The sequence below is a fragment of the Bubalus kerabau genome, chromosome 1 (assembly GCF_029407905.1).
Source record: "Bubalus kerabau isolate K-KA32 ecotype Philippines breed swamp buffalo chromosome 1, PCC_UOA_SB_1v2, whole genome shotgun sequence".
NCBI lineage: Eukaryota > Metazoa > Chordata > Mammalia > Artiodactyla > Bovidae > Bubalus > Bubalus kerabau.
Window position 1 is genome coordinate 170010485 of NC_073624.1, and position 17733 is coordinate 170028217.

Sequence of the window (17733 nt, forward strand, 5' to 3'; positions counted from 1 at the left end):
GGTTGTGGTTGACTCGGAAGTGGGGCAAGGACCAACCTTCCCTCCCACCAGCACCCTCACATCTCTGCGGGCAGTCTCCTAGGCTAGAGGGCGGTCCTAAGAGGTGCGAGGGCTGCTTTTCGATTCCCAGGCCAGCCGCGGGAGCCCCGGCCCGGCCGCAGCCCCGCCCCGGCCCCGCCCCGGCCCGGCCGCAGCCCCGCCCCGGCCCCGCCTGCGCGGTGCCTCGCGCCCACACTCAAGCGAGAGCTGCTGTCGCACGTTTGATCCGCGCCACCGCGGCCGGAGATGCAGCGGGGTGCCGCGTTGTGCCTGCGCCTGTGGCTCTGCCTCGGACTGCTCGACAACGAGCGTGGTGAGCCCTCCGCCTGCCCCAGTGCGCAGCTGGCCACGAGCGGGGACGCTTTCCCTGGGCAAATGGTGGGACTGCAGGGATGCGAGACCGGTCGGGGGACGGGGCCCGCGGGACCCTTGGGCACGAGGGGAGACAGGGTTGAGAGCCAGGAATTCAGATCCCGGAAGGAGCAGAGTCGGGCCGGGCTTGCCGGGATGAGGAAAGGGAGAGGACGGGCCGCGGGGCAGCCCAGCAGCGTGGAGATGGGTTCTCGACTTCACTCCACGGTCTATGGTTCAGCTCCCTTGAACCCGGGCCCCTTCGCGCTGCATCCTCAGCCTGAATCCTTCGCTTGCTTACACGCTTGTCTGCGGAGTCGGGGCACCGCACTACTCTATCCTGCGATCTGCGGGCACTGAGGTTGTACCCCAGCGCAGAGGTTGCAGTCCCCGCCGGGTCGTAGTCTGGGGTGCGCACTTCCCTGCGATTCTAGTCTGCGTTCAAGATCAGTACTCCTGAGGGAACTCGTTGCTGTTCACTTTCGCCAGGCCAAGGACTGCTGGGGCAAAAACTCGGGATGGAGGGAGACAGGCGTAGTCCGGGAAGACTGGGTGCAGGTGTTGGAATTTGAGGCTAATCTTGAGTCAGCAACTCGTAAGTGATCAGCATGGCAGGAGAGGCAGAAGGCCAGCCCTCGCCATGTTTGAGGGGTAGCACCCTGGATGGCCAAGCTAAGGATCATAAGGCAGGGGCTGCAAGGAAGGGTCTTCAACACAGGAGAGGCAGTGTGGAAACAGGTGATGGGAACATGACTAAAGGTTGCCTCTGAGGGATTGGAGGGAAGAGAATTTGGGGGGTGAGGGAGGGATGGCTGTTTGAAGATGTCAGGGATAAAGCATCAGGAATGAGAGGCAGATGAGCTGGAAGCCCATGAGAGATCCAGTGACCCTGGAGGTCAGAGGGTGGAGGACCGATCATGGGTCCCAAGTGTTTGAGGGAGTAGTTCTGAGAGATCTGAAGGGAGAAATGGATACCTCTATTTTTAAACACTGTTGGCTTTGAATACTGGCTTTACATGTTTCATTTCTTTTAATCCTCACAAGGAAATGTTAGACCCTTTTTACAAATGGGAACACTTGGACCAAGGACAGGGGTAACTTCCCCCAAAGTCCTCAGGAAGCCAGTAGTAAAGGACATGTTCAACCCAGGTCTTTGGGGTACCGGAACCCCGTTCTCTGTGTCTATATAGGCTGAAGGGCTGGGGAGAGTGGAGTGAAGGGGCGTGTGGGTGAACCTAGGGGGAGGAGGATGGAAGAAGACATCTTCTGGCCTCCAAGTCAGGGCAGGTCTGAGCAGAGGGGCTGCCTCTTGGCCCTTCTTTGCTCCCCTGCACCCTTCCCAGGACCAACCTTTCACAGGTGCCATGGTTGGACTTCAGGGCTGAGGAGTGGGAGATCCCACCTTGAGAAGACATCTGGCGGGCAGTGGGTATAGTGTCCAAGGCTCAGGAGAGAGGTTGAAGAGGAAGCTGTCCCAGGATGGGACCGTCTTCCCCAAGGAGGGGACCAGAGAGCGAGAGGCTTCCAGGGAGATAGAAAACATCCAACGTGCAGGGTGTAAGGAAAACCATGAGAGACTCATGTCCTGGTGCTCCTGAGTAGAGCAGAGTGGAAGTGGCAGACAGAGCGGGGATAAGTCAGTCTTGCAGTGAGTACAGGTGATTCTTACCAAAGTTGGGCAGTGAGGGAGAAGAGAGAGAATGAAGCTAAGGGGCCCGTGGAGGGGGATGGCCTTGGCTGGACCAGGGCATGACTGGTAGGGAGATAACCCGTTGAGAGCAGACCATTGCCACAGTCCCTGAGCCTTACACTTGTGCCACCCGTTTTTGGGCTGAAGAGGACCTGAGAAGCCCCTAGACTTCTCAGTGGGGTGCTGGAGCAGAAGCACAGACATTCCAGTGCTGCCAGCTGTCATGTGGCCACAGTGGGAGGCCACGTGCTGGCAGGTGAGCAGCCTGGCCCTGAAGGTGACCCTCAGAGATGCAGTGCTTGTCCCAGAGCTGGCTCCTTCCTGGCTCTACCCCTAAATTACTTGCTCTGTTGCCTGGACCCCTCCCTTCCTCTCCTTGTACCTCAGTTTGTCCACACATAGCACTGCAACAAGCTGGCAGGCTCTGAGGGGCTGTGCTTGGGGCTGGACTCTTTACCCCAATCATGTCCCTCTAGAGAAGGTAGATGGCAGAGGCCACCTCCCACAGGCTTTATCTCTTGGGGCTTAGACTCTAGAAAGGCTGTTTGTGCCTCTGAACAGTGGGCAGTCAGCTCAGGGACATGTAGGGAAGGAGGCAATTGCCAGGAAACTTGGTTGGCCTGCCATGAGGATACTGGCTCCTGCCACAACTGAGACACATATGACCATCCCAGCTCTTCACTGTCTGTACTCCTCAGCCCTGAGCCAGAGCCAGGTGTAGACAGAGGTGTGGAAGTGGGGTGGGCATGTGAGTCAGTGCGGGTGGAGCACTGGCCTTAGCTCAGTGCTCTGAGGACTCACATACAGGTGTGCTTACATACCCAGCATGCTGGAGGCACTGGATCAGTGTAGCCGAAGGATTCTTTGCCTCCCCACAGCACAGTGTCCACATGACCCCGCGCCAGGCTGGGCATGAGGTGTAACAAGGGGACTGTCTGGCCATCTCCTTGCCATGCCAGCCCCACCCTGACCCCCAGGCAGTGGCAGGCAGCCTAACCAGGGAAGGGGACTGTAGTCCTGTGCAAGGTGAAAGCTACAGTGTCTGCTCAGAGTGGCAAAGGGAAGATTTGGACCAAGTCCACTCTGCAGGAGCTTCTCAAGTGCCAGACTTGCAGGGACACAAACATGACATTGTATCCCAGGGGTGATAGTGCTCAGTGACCCCAGTGAGGTCCAGCTGGTGGTGTGGGGTTCACCAAGTTGCTTCCAGCTTGGAGCTTCCTGGAGGGGTCTGCAGACTCCAGGACAGGGGTTCCAAGCAGGGCAAAGACTGCCTCAAAGGCCCAGAGACAGAAAAGTCAGATGGTGATCAGATGAGGCTAGCGTCCTGAGGGCAGAGCGATGGGGTGGAAGACACAAGAAATGGAGACGCAGGAGCTAGCAGCACACCTAGAAAGGGAGGGTGTGAGCAGGGAGCCACGTGGTCAGACTCCCCTGAAGGCATCACCAGAGGGGCAAGAGCAGATACAAGGCCACAACAAGGAGGCTGCGGGTGCGCCCAGGAGATATACCAGGGAAGGAGGCCGCAGGGGACGGTGGAGAGAGAGGGACGAGTGCCAGTCTCTGGCTGAAGTGGCAGAATAGATCATGAAATTGTTTACCAGATGGGAACCCTGAGAAGAGGAGGAGATGGGGAAAGATGAGGCGTTCCACTGGGGAGGCAGGGCCTCCAGTCAAAGGAAGGAAGAAAGTTGGGAGTGTGATATGATAGAGGGAAGTCAGGGAATCCAGGGAAATTAAGTGGGGTCTCAGTCACGAGGGGAAGTTTTTCCCCGCGTCTAGCTTACACTCCTCCTGCTGCCATTTTGGTGTTTCCCGCCACCAGGCAGATTTCTCTCCACTAGGACCTAGTCCATGCCCCACAATCCTGAGATAGCCCTTGGCGAAGGGGGATGGGTAGGGAGAGGAGTCCAGAGACTCCCACACTCCTAGCACCGACCTCTGAGCAAGACATGGCCAACGTGTCCAGCTGGAGCCAGGGATTCCTGAGTTTCGATCCTTTTCAGACACTGGCTTCCTCTGGGATCTCCGTTTTCCGGTCACATCGAAGGGAGAAGTCTGGGAGCAGGAAGATGCAGGTTTTGGGACTGGCTGCCACTGAGGCTGGGTGTGGCCCTAAAGAAGCACAGCCCTGCCTGGCTCCAGTGTCCCAGGCCACCCCCATCTCCGAGGCCCGGATGGGGTGCGGATGGCCCTGTGAGCACGCACAAGTCAGGGTGGCAAGTGGGGGAGCCCCGCCACGTGGCCAGTGAGGTCAGCATGGGTTCATGGGAAAGGACTTGCCGGCCACAGGAGAGGACATCCTGCCTGCGTTCCCTCTTCCTGCAGCAGGAGCCCGTGGCCCAGATTTAGCAGCACTGGGGGGCCACCTCTGAGCCAGCTGGGCTGTCTGATAACACTGCCCGTCCTGCCGCCACAGAGCAGAGCCCTGACCCCAGAAAGGCCAGGGCAACTGCCTGGTAAAGCTGGCTGCACCCATGACTGCTGCATGGGGAGCCCTGCACCTACTAGGGTGCTCTTCCCCCATCTCACCCCCTGTGGGTACTTAAGCAGCCTACAGTCTCACTCAGCCTCTCCAACACTCCCTGCTTCCAAAAATTGCTTTAGCAGGACCATTCTGAAACACAGATCTGAGCCTTCCTCAGCACCCCAGTCCCCCTTGGGCTGGTGGTACAGGCCCTCCTGCTACAGGGCCTCCTCCAAGAGGAGCCCGAGCCCCATATCCACCTAGCCTGCACCCACACCATAGCCTCAGTGTGTAAGCTTTCTTTTGCTCAACATACATGCGAGAGGCTGCTAAGAATTTCAGGCAGAAGGTGATGCTGCACCAAGTGGGAGGGATCTACTAGGGCAGGAAGAGAGCCTCATTCCCCAGCCGTTGTGTGCCCCAGGAGCACAGAATCTAAGCTTTAGGGTAGGTTCACGGGAAGCTCTCATCCTTATCCAACCTAAACACCATCCTCAAAGCTCTTCGGAATTCTACCTAATGAAGTTTTGTTTGTGTGAAGCAGCACTCATGCACACACACACATACACACACACACGCACACACTGCCAGTGAGTCCCACCTCAGTCTGAAATGGCTAATCAAATTTCTCCACACGGGGTGTGTGAAGATTTTAACCTTGTGACGTAGGCTACTGTCCCCATTTTGGAGATTAGTAAAATTAATTAGAAAATTAGAGGAGTGAAATGGCTCATTAGATTGTCAGAGCAGCTCTGAGGGAAGTGACAGGTGTCTGGGGTCTGGTGCCAGATGGCATAAGGGCTGAGGAGCAGGAAGGGGCAGGTATAGCTGGTGTGTCCATATTCCAGCAAGGTGGGCATGTGGGGTCCTAAATTGCTGACCACCTCGTGGACATTTTCGCCTAGATGCCCCAGAGAGCTTTCAAAAACAGCATGCCGCTAGACACGTTGCTTCCCCCTGGACCTGCCCCTGACAGATGTGCCTGCTTCGGTGCAGGACCTCTGCCCCTCCATCCCCACCTCCACCTCTGCCCGCATGCTGTGCACTCTAATTTTGTTCCCTGGATCCTCAAAGCCAGTCAAGAGCAATCCAGGGCCAAGTCCCACGCTGGTGATGCCACCCTGGAAAGGATCTAATTCTTGCATTGAGGAACTGTTGAGTGTAATGAGTCAAGCTGCTGCATGAAGCTGTGGACATGTGCAGAGAGGCTCCCAGGAACCTAAAAATGCAAGCCTAGGGCTGGAGTAGGTACCAGGCAAGTGACAAGTGTGACTAGAGAGTCATATGAGAAGCTCAGATTCCATCTCCAAGCAGCAGAGAGGCAGGAAATGGTTTTAGGTAGAAGAAGGATTTGTGTTCTCGAAGGATCCTCTAACCACTGCGAAAGGCCTGGACCAGTGGGGAGACGAAAGTGTGGTAACCCAAGGATGAGACACTGAGGCTGGCCAGACAGTCGGATGGCGAGGAAAGGGGCTGAAAAGGGCAGTCCCAGAACGTCCAGGGGTCACACTCAGGCTAGAGGACATCTACTGCTCAGTGTTGGAGCTCTGGGAGTGCAAAGCACTTTGCCAGGGTGGTAGGGAGAGGCGAGGAGCAAGCCTGGTGCTTCCAGCCACTCTGCTGTTGGTGCTGATTCTGAGGAGGTATAGAGTAAACAGCAGTCTCCGTAATCCTGTCACCCAAAGGTAATCTCTGACTAGTAAGTTAACCTCTGTGTCTTCATTTTTTCATCTGCAAAATGATCAGGATAGTACCCACCTCAGGGGGCTTCCCTGGTGGTTCAAACGGTAAAGAATCTGCCTGCAATGCAGGAGACCTGGGTTCGACCCCTGGGTTGGGAAGATCCCCTAGAGAAGGGAATGGCTACCCACTTCAGTATTTTTGCTTGGAGAATTCCATGGACCAAGGAACCTGGCAGGCTACAGTCCATGGGGTCGCAAAGAGCCGGACATGACTGAATGACTAACATTTTCACTTTCTTCTTTCAGGGGGGCAATAGAGGGGTGTGGTATGCACAAGTGTGTAGGCTGTGCTGGCATACAGAAAGTGTTTACGCTTGTTGTCTGTTGTCGTAAGAGGATGTATTGGCGTAAGCAGAATTTGAGGGTCATAGTGAATGAGCATAATTTTCATTTCTGTGAGTGCCTGTTTGCCCACAGCCTTGCCAATACTGGGAATCCTCTATCCTTTTAATGCTTGCTTATCTGGACTCAGGGACACTTCTGTGCTGCCCTGTGGCTCCTTGTCCTCCTCAGTGGTGGGGATGGTCTAGGTCTTAGGGCTGGGGGCACTTGGCAGGCAACAGCTGGGAAGCAGAGGCCCCTAGGGCTGGAGCTCAGGAGAGCTGCCAGGGAGGGTGGGGGAGCTCAGAGGTGGGCTTGAAGTCTTGGGACCACCTCTAGGAGGAGGAAGCGCACCTTAAGCAGGGCTTCAGTTAAATGAGCCTGCCAAGAGCCTAAGGCTAGGCCTGTGACCCATGGCCCCACTCTGGGGCCTTATTGCCCCATGCTGTGCGCCCCCTCCCTGACAGCTCTGCCTGCCTGACAGCCCAAGGTCACCAGCACTCTGCCACATGGCCCTCTGCCCTCTGCGCCCTCCTCCTGGACCAGCGATTTCTTATTCATTCTACAAAGTCCTTTTCAACTCATGTGAACACTCCCTTCCACTGGTAAGACTTTCTCTGACCGCCCCACAACCTTGGCACTGTGGCCATGGCACCAAGTCACAGTAGCTGCTCCCGCTGTGAAAGGCAAAGCTTTTCCAAGGCTGGGAGAGGCTCTCAGTGTGCCTCTCAGTGTGCCTCAGCCCGCAACAGCACATTCTTACCACGGTTCTTCGTGTGATCGTACGTTATTTGTGGTCTGTGGTTCTCAATGATCCTGGGGACAATTCTCATTTCATAAGCGTGGATGGGGGAAGTGACTTGCCCAAGGTCATACAGTCAGAGTGACACTGGAGGGGACACGGCTGGGCTCTCAGGGCTGAGCACTCTCTCTGAACAGCCCCTCCCGGGGTAGCCTTCTCAGCCCTGCAGGGCGGGAGGTGGGAGGACCAATGCCCTCACCCTTGTTCTCTGGAGGCACAGAGACTGCCATCTATGTGGGGCTGGAGGGGAACGCCAAGGCAGAACACACCGTGAGCCTTCCTCCAAGGTCAGTGCACAAGCCCGGCCCCAAGAGTGATGGGAGAGCAGGCTCTCCAACTTGGCTGAGCCCTGGGACTGCTGCACAGAGCCCCCACCTGGCCTCACCTGGCCCCAGTGCTTCCCCCTCAGCTTGCCTCCAGTCTGCAGGGCACAGCTGCTCAGGAGACCATGGATCCGACTAGCAGAACTGCTGTACAGCCCCTCTTACCCACTGGGTGATCATGACAGGGCCTGAAATAGGAAATTGCCAAATGCAAAAACCACTACTGTGACACACTGCCAGAGGTGGAATGGCACCCCGAGCTGGAGCACCGTCCTGACATCATGGGCCTGGGCTGGTAGTGCTGGACCTCAGGACAGAGACGTGGCCCAGTGACATCCTGGCCCTCAGGAGCCACTCAGTGATACAGCCCTTCCCTGTGTGGTGGATGAGTGCCTGGGGAGCTCAGCGGGGGCCGTTGGGTGTGGCTGATATCCTGACTGTGTGGCAGAAGCATTGGAAGGTGACCAGGAAGGGGGCCAGTGGGGCAGGGCAGAGCTCTGGAGGCTGGGCCAAGGGCCTTTACAGATCCGGAGGGCCACAAGGAGCCAGGGAAGGTGTCCTTTGGGCTGAAGGACAAATTGGAGGCCAGGGGGGAGACCGCTAGGGAGCAGAGAGGTCAGGAGACTGGCACTAGCGGTGGCAATGGAGAGGAGGAGACGGAGAAGTGTGAGGGCCGGGTCCCAGGCAGGGACGGGCCTGGGCTTGGGCAGACTTGGGCTCCTGCACAGCTGCTGGTTACCGCTGACGTGGAGGCTGAAGCCTCAGTGTCCTCCCTGTTGACTGGACTCCCAATCCATCCCTCCTTCCCAGTAAGTGTAAGGATCAAATGAGGCGCTAAGTGCTGGGCTGTGGTCAGTATCTAGCCCACCGGCCTTCCCACCATCCTGTCTGCCCTCACCCAAGATCCTGGGGTGCTGCCCCCATACCCAGCACCCGCGGCTGGCCCCACGGCCCCCTGCCCAAGGCTGCTGACAGCACAGGGAAGAGAAGGGATGCACTCTGGCCCCCTGACCTCGGCCTGGCGCCTACCCTGACTGCTCTGCTCAGGCCAGGGGGCCAGGGCTGCTGGCCAGGGGAAGGAAGAAGCCAGTTCCTGGGCCAGGAACAGGAAGGCAGGGGGAGTGCAGCAGAGGCCAGGATGACAGTGCTTCCTGCTTCGGGAAGGGAAGGACAGCGGGGACAGACAACAGCCAGGCAGGAAGGATGCGCCTTCTTTGGGGTTGCATGTGGGGGCTGGGCAGTATAGAGCCTCAGGCATGGCAGCACAGGCCTGAATCTTCCCCAGCTTCTGAGCAGTCTGGGCTAGTCATGGTCACCAGGGGACCTGGCCTTTAAAACTGGAATCTTTTACAAAGGCACAACAAGGTTCGACAGAGTTTTAACCCAAAGGTTGACTGCAGAGGTTTGTTTAGCCAACCAGCCATTCATTCAGTCAGCTGCTCATTCATCCTTCTCTCCATCCATCCATTCGTCTTTCCACCCATCCCTCCATCTGACTGCCCATCTGTCCTTCCATCTAGCCACCCTTTCTTTTTTCCACATTTCTATCCTTCCGTCCATCCATCCACTCATTTGTCCTTTTGTCCATCTGTCCGTTTGTTCATTCATTCAACAAGGGTTTATGGAGCCTTGACTCTGTGTCAAGCACAGTGCCCGGCATGGAGTGGGCTGGAAAAGGGACTGTTTGGGTCTTTACCCCAATGAAACTTACTGTCTAGGAGAGGAAATGGAAAAACAAAACTTAAGTACATAACAAAATTACATATTAGGACAAGAAGAATGAAATAACCAACCAGGAGGTTAAGGTGGAGCTTAAAGGACTTAGGTTTGGGGGGTGGGAGTGCAGAGACCATGTCTAAGCTGAGGCCTGAAAGTGAGAAGGGCCTGGCTGTGCAAGGCATGTGAGCAGAGGCTCATCAGGAGGAGAGGTGTGTGTAAAAGCCTGGGGTAGGAAGGAGCGTGGTGTGATATGGAACAGCCTGGGGCCACGGGGGCTGGAAGACAAGAGCAGGAGGTGAGAGTGGTCACACCTCCTGGTCAGGAGGGTGTGGAAAGGGGGTGATGGCCAGACCACAGTCAGAAGTTTGGATGTTCCTTGAAGTATAGTGGAATGTCACTGATGACATTTAAGCATGATTTTGTCCCTTAAAGCTGCAGTTGAGAGAAGGGGCTCTGGGCTGGAGGTAGAGATTTTAAAAGTACTGGGTCGGTCAAAAATATTGTTCAGGTTTTTCCATATGATCGTATGGAATAACCTGAATGGGCTTTTTGGCCAACCTAATACATGACCACTTAACAGCAACAGTATTTGGTGCTGGGCAGAAGGGATGGAAGACAAGGGGAAGGTGAGCTCACAGAAGTTGGCAGAAGAGGGGACAGCTCTGCTCCCTGCCCTGGAGAGCCTCCTGCAGCGGCACAGAGGCCACAGGATATATTGCCAGTGGCTCCATGAAGTAGAGGGAGGCTTCACTCTGTGGGAAGATGAGCAAATGTGAAAGGAAGGAGGCAGCGAACAGAATTTTTGCTATGAATGGGGGTAGAAAAAGGGAAGGGAATATAGGATCAAGGAAGTGGAGAGTTTTTGTTTATTTATTTGTTTGTTTACAAGATGGGAGGTGATTGCATAGAGGAAAGTTGGTAACCAGAAAAGAAAGAAATTATCTGCAGGGGTCGGATCTGGGGGGGTTGGGATCCCCGACATGTTGGAGGGCTTGGCCTTGGGAGCAGGAATATCAGAGATGCGGGTGTGGGAAGGGTGTGGGATTTGAGTATGGGAAGAGGAGGGGTCTCCATCTAATGCCTCTACTTCATTAGTGCTGAGAGGGAAGGAGGAGGGACCACTCTGAACTTCAGCCCGAGGCCGCTCAGGCTCTGCCACCAGGAGAGAGGGGAGGCAGCATGCGTCCCGGGCTTTGCGCTGCATGCTGAGCCTCTCAGGGCCATGGGCACTGCAGGGCTGGGGAAGCAGGCAGGGGCAAGGGAGCATTCAGGATGATGGGCTGTGGGCCATGCAGTGCCAGGAGAGGGGTGGGGCCAGGAGGAGGTGGCAGTGCAGAGGGGCTCCTGGCCTGGATGTTTTGATGAGGATGAAGGACTTAGCACTGGTGAGACTTAGCAGGAGACAGAGGAGGCAAAGCGAGAAGTACAGGAAAATAGGCACTTGGTGGTGACAGCTTCTGGTGCGGACCAAGACCAGAGTATGCCCAGGAAGTGAGGGGCTGAAGGGGGGACAATGGAGATGAGGACTGCGAAGGCGGGGTGCTGGTGACTCAGTCCTGTGGCTGCCGAAGTTCTGAGAAATGGCCTGGATTGAGGTCGGGGAGCCTGAAGAGCCAGGAGCAGAGAATGAGGGGAAATGACCAGGACAGGGCTGATGACAGCTTTAGTGGGGAGTGGGTGGTGCTGCTGGAAAAGGGGAAGTGACCACAAGGAGTTCTCCAACATGTGCAATGGGGAGCAGTAACCACCCCAGGGGCAGCGGTGTCCTCAGAAATGCAGATTTCAGTTAAGGCAGGAAGGAGGGAGGAGGCCAGTGATGTGTTCAGTACAGACTACTGCTCACACAGCGTCCAGTGGAAGAGGCGGGGGAGAAAAGGAGCACCGGGGAAATTCAGGGCATGTGGCAATAAAGGAAAGGCTCTCAGATGGGTGAAAGGGTCAGCAAGCATAGTGGATGAACCTCCCATTTAGCACAGTGATTCAGATGCTTCCTCTGGTGGTATGGTAGCCTCTAGGGAGGAAGCTCCTATAGGCTCCATACCCCATCCAGCCACTCAACCCACCATCCTTCCACATATTCACCCATTCATTCATCTGATCATCCTTCATCCATCGTACCATTCTTAATTTATTGTTGTTCACTCACCAAATCATGTCCAACTCTGCAGCCCCATGGACTGTAGCACATCAGTCCTCCCTGTCGCTCAACAATCTCCCAGTTTGCCCACGGATTCTTGAATACATATCCTCAATTTTGGGTGTGTACCTCTTGTGTACTAAGGTTAGGAAGATGAATAAAATGCAGTCTCTGTTCAGATGTGACCGGAAAACCATGATTTAGTCTAGTAAGTGTTCTAGCAGCATGAGCCTAGGGGCCAGCACCGCCTGAGTATCTTCTGAGTGACTGCCCCTTATAGAGGTACTTGTGAATTAGAACCTAAAGAGGGAGATCCACAGGAGGGAAGGGAGTACAAATGTCCAGGGTGAAAAAATGGACACAGAGACTTCAAGATGAAGTCTGGCACTCTGGGATGATAGTGAGAAGTCTGTGCCTCTCAGATGTCTCGATAAAGCCGGAAAGAAGAGGAGTGGGCAGAGGGAGAGGCCTGGGGTCTCCCCGCTTTATCTTGGGAGCAAAGGAAAGCTGCCAAAGGAAGCTGGGCTGATGACTGCCGTAGCTCCAGTGCCAAGGGCATGCCCTGGAGGAGCGCCTCAGGGAAGGAGGCCCTAGCTTGGCCTTCCTGGGGCCCCAGAGTGACACTGCAGCCCTCACAATGGGGCACAAATGACCCAGGGCAAATAGGTCCTGTCTGCTGCCTGTCTCCTCTGGTGCCCAAATGCCAGCCTCAGGCCTGAGCCCTGAGTGGTCCACTTGGGAGCTGATTCTTTCATCCCTTCACACAAACCCAAGTCCATCCCTGCCCCTCCTCCGCTTCTGTAGCTCAGAAGCCAGTTTGTAGAGTGGCTTTATTCACATTCCACTGCCTGGAAAATCCTACTTCTCTTTCAAAACCCACCTTAGAGGTGTCCTCCTGGCATTCACTCCCAGCCCCTCACCACCAGAAGGAATCCTCCCCACTGTGGGGCCTCTCCACCTGAGCAGCCCCAGGGCTAGGTGAGGAAGTGTGATGGGGAGCCAGAACCCACCCTGGGAAGGAATGGACCTGCTACTTTCCCACCTGGGGATCCCAGGGTGGGGCCTCTGTCCTGAGTGCCAGGAGGGGGTGCACTGGATTCAAGCTAAGGAGAGACTGCTTAGTGGTCCCAGCAGCTGGCCATGCAGTCCAGATGGAGGGCCTCAGGTTCCCTGGCTGGACTAGATGCTAGTTAGATTAGATGCTCAATGAGGACCTTCTGCCTCTGACCAGTGGTGGTGTGGTACATAGAGAAGTCTGGCCAGCAGGAGGCCAGACCCTGGCAGCTATCTTGTCCATGTGATGCTGAAATGAGATCGTGGTGTGCAGAGTGTGCCATCCTGTGCTGCTTCCTAGGGCAGCTTGGGGTCAGGGTGAGGTAGAACCCACTATAGTGGGGATTCCTCCAAGGTCTGCCTCCCACTGTTTGCTGCCAGGGCAAGACTCTAAGCCTCAGGAAGCTGAACTGGGGAGGGCAGAGGAACTGGACCTGTGGGACTGGGGCCTAGGGCAGGGCAGCAGGCTGTGCCCCCCAGGAGAACAGGGACTCAGGGGAGGGACAGAACACAGCCCCGGGCCTCCAGCCACACAATCCTCACTTCCTGTTGTCTCAGGATGGTCCTGGCAGGATGCATCTGCCAGAGTTCTAGGCCCAGACCTCCCCTGGGGCCTGCTCCCACACTCCTCCAGGATCATACGCACACACACACACACACACACAAGTTCATGTGCACACTCACACAGACATGTCAGTAACATACATGCACAAAATCACACACACACAGCACTCATCATCAGTCCTATAAACACAGATCTATGCCCACAGACGCCCATGCACACAAAGACAACACACACGTGCACACATGCACACACATGTGTACACACACACGCAACACTCTCCTGCTGGGAGGAAGATGGAGACTAAGAAGCCATGTGGGCAGCAGGGCCAAGGTCCTGGAGGGCTACGGGACAGTGTTTAACCAGGCGAGGCAGTTCTCTGTTTGGGGATTAGACCTGTTGGACTCATGAAGGGGCTGAGGAAGGGGGGAGCAGGGATTGGGGAGCAAGGGCAGCCCGAAGGTCCCTTGGGTGCAAAGAGAAACTGATGGAACCAAGCGCATGTGAGATGGACTCCATGGGATGTAGAAGAGGGCAAGGCCACAGGAAGAATCCCAGGGAGAAACCAAGGCCTCAGTCCGGGGCATGTTTGGGGAGCTGTGCTGTGCAGGACCCCCTCACAAGTAGTGGCTAGTGGGGGTCTTAATACCAAAGAAAGGTACTGCAGGCTTCGCCTAATGTAGGAGGAAGCCTGTGGTCTCCCCTGTTGACTTCATGATGGCAGCTCCACTCCTGGGGGACCAGAGGCCTGAGTTCAGCCCAGGCCTCAGTCAGGGCTCGCTTGGGGCTGCAGCCAGTGGGCAGGCTGAGCCTGAGGCGGAGGTTCCCAGATGTCTTGGGCCATATCGGTCCTGCTCTGGGCTGAAAGGCTAGGCAGCACCTGCCCTGCAGAGGGGCCCGCCAGCACCAGATCGATATCGTCACGTGAACTTATGACCCAATCCCACGCTAACCCTATCTCCCAACCCAGGCCTGGCCAGTGGCTACTCCATGACCCCACCAACCCTGAACATCACGGAAGAGACATATGTCATCAATTCCAGTGACAGCCTGTCCATCTCCTGCAGGTATTCAGCCCTCACCCAGGGGGGCTTGGGCCTGGGTCCCTCCTACCTAGCAGACCAAGGAGACTATAGAAGGCAGAGCTGATGGTGGTAGAGGACTCAGAAGGCAGCACCCCAGCCCCAAGCAGAGAGGCCTCAAGGCTTAGGGATGCTCCCAGGTGGCTTCAGTGTAGGTTCCTAGAGGCACAGACCATCCCCTGCCCTGTAGACGCAGGCATCCTGCACCCTACTCCATTTCACCCATACCCACCCCTCACAATCTCCTATGGACCACAGATCTATCACCCTGCATCCATTCTTGAGTCAACCCATAGTGACCCAGGCTGCCCCATGCCCATCCCCAGGTCATCCTACATGGATGCTGCCTGCACCATAGGTTGCCTGCACCCACACTCAGCCACCCTTCACTGGCCCCAGACCCACCCGTACAGACTGCCAAGCTGTGATCTTCCCTTCAGCCCCAGCTGTAATCTGAGGCTCAGGCTTTTCTGAAGGACAGCCTGCCAAATGCAGGCTCAGGAGCCAGGTAGAGGCCCCAGGGGGCTCAGGGGTACCCTCCAAGTGCTGGTCTACCCTGACCTCTGAGTGAGATCAGCTATGAGCAAGGCTGGGCCTCTGAGAGGCTCCACAGGGACTTTCCCCCAGGGCTGTGGCCTGGGCCTCTCTTGATGTCCTGTCTCCTTTGTCAGGGGGCAGCACCCCCTGGAGTGGGCCTGGCCCGGGGCTCAGGATGCGCCAGTCCCAGAGGAGAAAGATGGTGAGGACACGGGGACCGTGCGAGACTGTGAAGGCACAGATGCCCGGCCCTACTGCAAGGTTCTGCAGCTGCAGGAGGCCCACGCCAACAACACAGGCAGCTACCGCTGCTACTACAAGTACATCAAGGCTCGCATTGAGGGCACCACTGCGGCCAGCACCTACGTGTTTGTGAGAGGTGAGAGAGCCCAGCACCCACCCCCAAGGGTACTCAGGAGCCATGGGCAGGGTCCTGGGTCCTCAAGAGGTGGCTTGCATCTGTGGCTGCAACCCCAGCCTTGGGACCCTGGGGGAAATGGGGCTGCCCTGCAGCTCCACACCTGGGCAGAGACTCCCTGAGCCCCGGCCCCCCCACACACCCTATCCCCTCTCTTCAGACTGGGAGCAGCCATTCATCAACAAGCCAGACACACTCCTGGTCAACAGGAAGGACTCCACGTGGGTGCCCTGCCTGGTGTCCATCCCCGGCCTGAACGTCACACTGCGCTCGGTACAGCTCCACCCCAATCTCCACCCTCAATCCGGCCCTCCAGTTCTGTCCCTGGGAAAATGGCCAATCGTCTGGCCAAGGGGCAGGGGGTAGCTGGGCCCTGACAGCCACTGCGTCCCTACAGCAAAGCTCAGCACTGCAGCCTGATGGACAGGAGGTGGTGTGGGATGACCGCCGGGGCATGCGGGTGCCCACCCCTCTGCTGCGCGATGCCCTGTACCTGCAATGTGAGACCACCTGGGGCGGCCAGGCCTTCCTGTCCAACCCCTTCGTTGTACACATCACAGGTAGGGGGCTGCCTGGGGCTGTAGGACCCTCCCCAGCGACTACTCCCCATGTCCTGGACAGGAGCCCTCTAACTCCCAGCAGTGGGGCTGTAGGTACCATGGTTTGGCTGGTCTCAGGGGATGCCCTGTGCCCTGTACTCTGCATGCACTGTCCTACAAAGGGCATGGGGGTCCCTGTGCATGTGTCACCAGGCAATGAGCTCTATGACATCCAGCTGTTCCCCAAGAGATCGCTGGAGCTGCTGGTTGGGGAAAAACTAGTCCTGAACTGTACCGTGTGGGCCGAGTTCAACTCAGGTGTCACCTTTGACTGGAACTATCCAGGGAAGCAGGTGAGCTCAGCATCCCTGGCAGGGGCTGTACCTGAATCATCCCCAGGAATCCCTGTCACGGCCCACACTCACCCTGGTCTGGCCCACACGTACTTCCCTCTGTCCCAGGAGCCCCTGTCTGATAGGGAAGTTTTCCTATGCCAAGGAAAAGTCAGAGTCTGAGTCCAAGGCTTCTGGAGCTGCTGCTGGTTGGGCTGGGGGGTATGCCTATGGGGGTCAGTTCTGTCAGAGCCCACCTGCTCTGACCCTGTTCTTCCCCTGGTCCTGGGCAGGCGGAGCGGGGTAAGTGGGTGCCAGAGCGGCGCTCCCAGCAGACTCACACAGAGCTCTCCAGCATCCTCACCATCCACAACGTCAGCCAGCGTGATTTGGGCCCGTACGTGTGCCAGGCCAACAATGGTATCCAGCAGTTCCAGGAGAGCACTGAGGTCATTGTGCATGGTACGGCCTGTCAGGCCACTGGCCCAGTGTGGCCTGGGCTAGGTAGGGTGTCCGTTGTCAAGCCTGGAGCACAAGTGTTCTTGTGCAGTGTGGGCCCAGGGTCATAGGTCATGGTGCACCCAAGTAATGTGGAGTCCAGCCAGAGGGAAGGGAGGGTCATGAGTGGATGGACCCCCTAGTTCCCACACCCCAGAGAGCAAGGCATCTGGCCACCAGGGGTGGCTGAAAATCCCTGGGTGGTGGTGGGTCAGCCACACCAGTGCTGGCTTTACCCTGATGTCTCCCGTCTGACAGAGAAGCCCTTCATCAGCGTCGAGTGGCTCAAGGGTCCGGTTCTAGAGGCCACGGCAGGAGATGAGCTGGTGAAGCTGCCCGTGAAGCTGGCGGCTTATCCCCCACCGGAGTTCCAATGGTACCTCCCTTGTTCCTGCCCCTCCCTACCCACCAAGTCCAGTGCAAGAAAGAACCACAGGGAGGGAAGGGCAAAATTCCCCCCATCAGGGCCTACTTCCTGAGACCTAGATGGGGACCTGTGCCTGGAGTGGGGGACCCCCTATGAAGATTCCAAGGAATATACATATAATGTGATATTTTGGCTAGAGGGAAGGTTGGCCTGAATTGCTGCCAAACTGTGAAAGACTGTGAATACTGGCCTCCTGTTATATGTGGGTGTGGTGGGCATAGCACAGGGCTTTATCTAACTCTTTCCTGCACCCACTCAGCCTCCCTAAGGGCCCCCACTGGAGGGGATCATACAGGAATGGCTTCAGGTTTCCTAGGCTCCTCTTCAAACAGGTTGCCACCCCCAGGATACTTCTAACCAGAATTTTGGAGATATGATAAGAGTTTCACAAGGATTTCTGGGCTGGGCCCGAGAGCTGTGTGCCAGTGAGCTAGAGCTTCCGGGAGGCCTACAAGTTCAAGATCCCCACTCCTGGGTGTGACCTGAGAGTGTGACCTGGGTGTGACCCTTGCAGGGTATGCCAAGAGTCAGAGAGAGGTCCTTCAGTGGTGGCTTTACTTTCACCAGATGCTCCCCGAGAACTTGGGAAGGCACAGCACCCCACCATGCACCCTTCAGCCTCCTGAGCAGTCTATATGGCCTGATCCTGGGAGATCACACTCTAGTCTGACTCTCATCATACACAGGAAGGAAA

General features: G+C 56.6%; 1 protein-coding gene across 4 annotated transcripts in view; it reads left to right on the plus strand.

The window, feature by feature from the left end:
* Positions 1-236: 236 nt before the first annotated feature.
* Positions 237-17733, plus strand: part of FLT4 (fms related receptor tyrosine kinase 4) — a 41717-nt gene continuing 24220 nt past the window's right edge. For all 4 annotated transcript variants that reach the window (XM_055539042.1, XM_055539044.1, XM_055539043.1 and 1 more), the window contains exons 1-8: positions 237-352; positions 14177-14273; positions 14960-15204; positions 15404-15516; positions 15641-15803; positions 15996-16135; positions 16408-16576; positions 16871-16988. In XM_055539042.1, the coding sequence (XP_055395017.1) occupies positions 286-352; positions 14177-14273; positions 14960-15204; positions 15404-15516; positions 15641-15803; positions 15996-16135; positions 16408-16576; positions 16871-16988 (1112 nt within the window). In that variant the 5' untranslated portion in view covers positions 237-285. The remainder of the gene's footprint in view (positions 353-14176; positions 14274-14959; positions 15205-15403; positions 15517-15640; positions 15804-15995; positions 16136-16407; positions 16577-16870; positions 16989-17733) is intronic.